The 3,738-nt window shown below is 54.1% G+C and overlaps 2 protein-coding genes across 2 annotated transcripts in view; both read left to right on the top strand.

Moving 5' to 3' along the window:
* LOC102763919 (zinc finger CCCH-type with G patch domain-containing protein-like) overlaps nucleotides 1–351 on the top strand; it is a 2,100-nt gene extending 1,749 nt beyond the window's left edge. The window contains exon 2 of the mRNA XM_006772599.1: nucleotides 347–351. Within this exon, the coding sequence (XP_006772662.1) occupies nucleotides 347–351 (5 nt within the window). The remainder of the gene's footprint in view (nucleotides 1–346) is intronic.
* A 416-nt stretch (nucleotides 352–767) lies between these two features.
* LOC102761631 (zinc finger CCCH-type with G patch domain-containing protein) lies at nucleotides 768–2,515 on the top strand. Its single transcript, XM_006772593.2, has one exon. It carries the CDS (start codon nucleotides 862–864, stop codon nucleotides 2,407–2,409), a length of 1,548 nt encoding a protein of 515 aa, XP_006772656.1. The 5' UTR covers nucleotides 768–861; the 3' UTR covers nucleotides 2,410–2,515.
* The last annotated feature ends 1,223 nt before the right edge of the window (nucleotides 2,516–3,738 follow it).

Genomic DNA, 3,738 nt, shown 5'->3' with positions numbered 1-3,738 from the left:
TGAGTCCCCAAAGGCAAGGGCCTGGGCCAGCACCAGGGAAACCCGGGAAGCTAAAGCATCTGAGGAGCAGTTTTCTAAACACCAAATACTGCAGAGTTAGAGATGTGAGGTAAACACCTTGAGTTTCTCCCAGAAACTGGAAGGACCAAGCCTTAAGAATAAGGACTATCTCCCAGTATGCCCTAGGAACAGGGCTAAATCAAACAGACCTACCTCCACGAGGTCTAAAACAAAGCTTTCACTGTTTCCAGGAAGTTAACGGCTAGAAGAAAATAAAATTGTATTCAGAGAACACAATAGAATCCAGCGTCTACAATCATGCTTAAACTACATAATCTTTACTTAGGATAATCTCCTTCAGTTACCTCCTTGTAGCTTCGAGTAACCTTGGAATTGAGATAAGAAACGCCCTAACCTTTGGAATAGAATGGATAGGATTAAAATCAACTGGTATAAATACAGATGTAACAGGAGAAATAAAGACAGAACCTGGCTGGAGAACCTAGCGAGAGAACATGGCTACAGAACTTGGCTGGAGAACCTGGAGAGAGAACCTGGCTATGATGATTAACTGAACGCTGCCTCCGTGTCCTTCATTCTTCGCCGACCTTGTCCACACCTTTGGGAACCCCTGGACGTGCTGGGGTTGGACCCCAACAATTAGCAACATCTCTACGCCCAAAGGAAGGAAGCGGATCCTCACCCTCAGGGGACTGTTGCAGGAGCCAGGGTAGAATTGGGGGAGCTTCAGGAACAAAGAGGGTGACCGAGCTGCTGACAGGAAGTAAAGAAGCTCTGCTTCTACCACCCCCGTGAGGACCCGGGACCCGCCCTGCTGACCGGGAAACCAGCCTCCCCCGCATGATGGACGAGGAGAGCCTCCAGACCGCGCTCCGGACCTACGGCGCCCAGCTGCAGCAGGTGGAGCTGGCCCTGGGTGCCGGCCTGGATCCCGCCGAGCTGGCCGACCTGCGCCAGCTCCAGGGAGATCTGAAGGAGCTGATCCAGCTCACCGAGGCCAGCCTGGTGTCTGTCCGGAAGAGCAAGCTGCTGGCCACCCTGGACGGAGAGCGCCCAGAGCAGGACGCCGCCGAGTACCTGGCTTTCCAGAAGGCTGTTGCTGAAGCCATGGAGGCGCCAGTAGCCCCCAGGGCAGAACTGGACACTGTACCTGAAAGAAAGGCTGGGCCAGGACCCAGCCTGCCTGGACTGGAGGAGGATGAAGGGGAGGAAATGGAGGATGAGGGAGAGCTGAGTGGGACGAAGGTGAACGCCCCCTACCACAGTTCCTGGGGCACCCTGGAGTATCACAACGCCATGGTCGTGGGCACGGAAGAGGCAGAGGACGGCTCCGCGGCTGTGCGGGTCCTCTACCTGTACCCCACCCACAAGTCTCTGAAGCCCTGTCCCTTCTTCCTGGAGGGCAAGTGCCTCTTCCTGGACAACTGCAGGTTCTCCCATGGGCAGGTAGTCTCTGTGGATGAGCTGCGCCCCTTCCAGGACCCAGACCTGAGCTCCCTGCAGGCTGGTTCTGCATGTCTGGCCAAGCAACCAGATGGTCTCTGGTACCCAGCACGGATCACTGATATGGACAGCGGCTACTACACAGTCAAGTTTGACTCGCTGCTGTTGAAGGAGGCCGTTTTGGAAGGGGACAGCATCCTTCCCCCACTGCGCCCAGAGCCTGCAGTATCCTCTGACTCAGACAGTGGTGACCCGGACGATTCCAGCTATGCCAGAGTGGTGGAACCCAGCGCCACCGACCATGGGGCCTGCAGCTCTGCCTTTGCGGGCTGGGAGGTGCACACGCGGGGCATCGGCTCCAGGCTGCTCACCAAGATGGGCTATGAGTTTGGCAAGGGTCTGGGCCAACACTCGAACGGCCGGGTGGAGCCCATCCACGCTGTGGTGCTGCCTCAAGGGAAGTCGCTGGACCAGTGTGCAGAGATCCTACAGAAGAGGACCAAGGGCAGCAAGGCTGGCACTAGTCAGGCCCCAAAATACCAGGGCAGAGGACGCAGGCCTGGGGGCCACCTGCCCCCTCTGAGTGTGTTTGACTTTCTGAATGAGAAGCTGCAGGGCCAGGCTCCTGGGACCCTGGAGGCAGGAGCTGCCACCCCTGGGAGGAGAAGTGGCAAGGAGCTGTACCATGCCAGCAAGGGCACCAAGAGGGCCCTGAGCCTGCGGCTCTTCCAGACCGAGGAGAAGATTGAGCAGGCCCAGCGGGACATCCGGGGCATCCAGGAGGCCCTCGCCCGCAACACTGGCCGGCACAGCGTGACCGTGGCCCAGCTGCAGGAGAAGCTGGCAGGAGCCCAGCGGCAGCTGGGGCAGCTCCGGGCCCAGGAAGCGGGCCTGCAGCGGGAGCAGAGGAAGGCGGACACCCACAAGAAGATGACAGAGTTCTAGAGCCCAGCACGTGCCAGGGACAGGGCTCGGCTCCAGCTCCCACAGCCTCCGGAAGACCTGCTGTCCTCCAATAACTAGATGCCGACAGAAGAGGGGTCACCCCGAGACCAGACCCCACGGTCAGCCTATTGCCAGGCTGGGGTGTGCAGACATTGCTGAGTGGAGAATGGGTACAGGGGTCACGTACATAAGGACACATATGTAATACCTTAATCAATAAATAAAGAAAAAAACAGATTAACGTGTGTTCTATATACTCTACTTGCCATGAATGAGTGAAGAATGGAGGAAGTGGGGGGAAATGAATGAAGGGAGGCGGGGAGAGTGGCTGTATCCAAAGACACACATGCCGGCATCAGAGATCTGGCTTCCCAGTATCTGGCACATCTTTGTGCAGTCTGGCCAAATCCCAGTATAATAGTCCCCCCTTATCTCTGGGAGATACACTGCAAGACCCCCAGTGAACAGCCGAAACTGCAGGTAGTACCAAGTCCTACATATACTATGTTTTTTCCTTTACATATATCTTATGATGGAGTTTAATTTATAAATTAGGCACAGTAGCTCTGGCCAGTGTGGCTCAGTTGGTTGAATGTCATCCCATGCACAGAAAGGAAGGTCGCCAGTTCAATCCCTGGCCAGGCACATGCCCAGGTTGTGAGTTCGATACCCAGTCAGGGTGCATGAAGGAGGCAACAGATGGATGTTTTTCTCTCACGTCAATGTGTTTCTCTCTCCCTCTCTTTCTTTCTTCCTGTCTCTCTAAAATTAATAAAAACATATTTTTAAATAGGTACAGTAAGAAATTAACAATTAACAATAAAATAGAAAATTATAACAATATACTGTAATAAGTGTAATGTGAACGTGGCCTCTCTCTCTCTCTCTCTCCCTCTCTCATAATTGACCTGATAACTGAGATGGCTACTAAGTGACTAACAGTAGGTGCACTGGATGATTTACAACCCAGGCCAGGACAGCACAGGATTTTATCATGCTACTCAGAACAGCATCCAGTTTAAAACCTATGAATTGTTTATTTCTTGAATTTTTCCATTTAATATTTTCAGATTGAAGTTGAAGACAGGTAACTGAAACCACAGAAAGCAAACCCGTGGATAAGGGGCGGGTTGGGGGGGGGGCCTGTATCTTGCTCTGTCTGGTATTTCCCTGGGGGAGTGAGAGGCCTACCACAGGGCATCCCTCCTCTAGCTGCCTGGGAGGCCACTGGACATCCCAAGGCATTCTCATTCCTCCTCCTGTCAGTCACTTCCCCTATCCTAGCATCACAGCAGGAGACTGCCCCTGAATCTCCTCTCAAGGCCCTTT

This window comes from Myotis davidii, unplaced genomic scaffold (genome assembly GCF_000327345.1).
Source record: "Myotis davidii unplaced genomic scaffold, ASM32734v1 scaffold1146, whole genome shotgun sequence".
Lineage (NCBI taxonomy): Eukaryota > Metazoa > Chordata > Mammalia > Chiroptera > Vespertilionidae > Myotis > Myotis davidii.
Note: the sequence above shows the minus strand (reverse complement) of the source record. Positions and strands in the feature narration are given on the sequence as shown.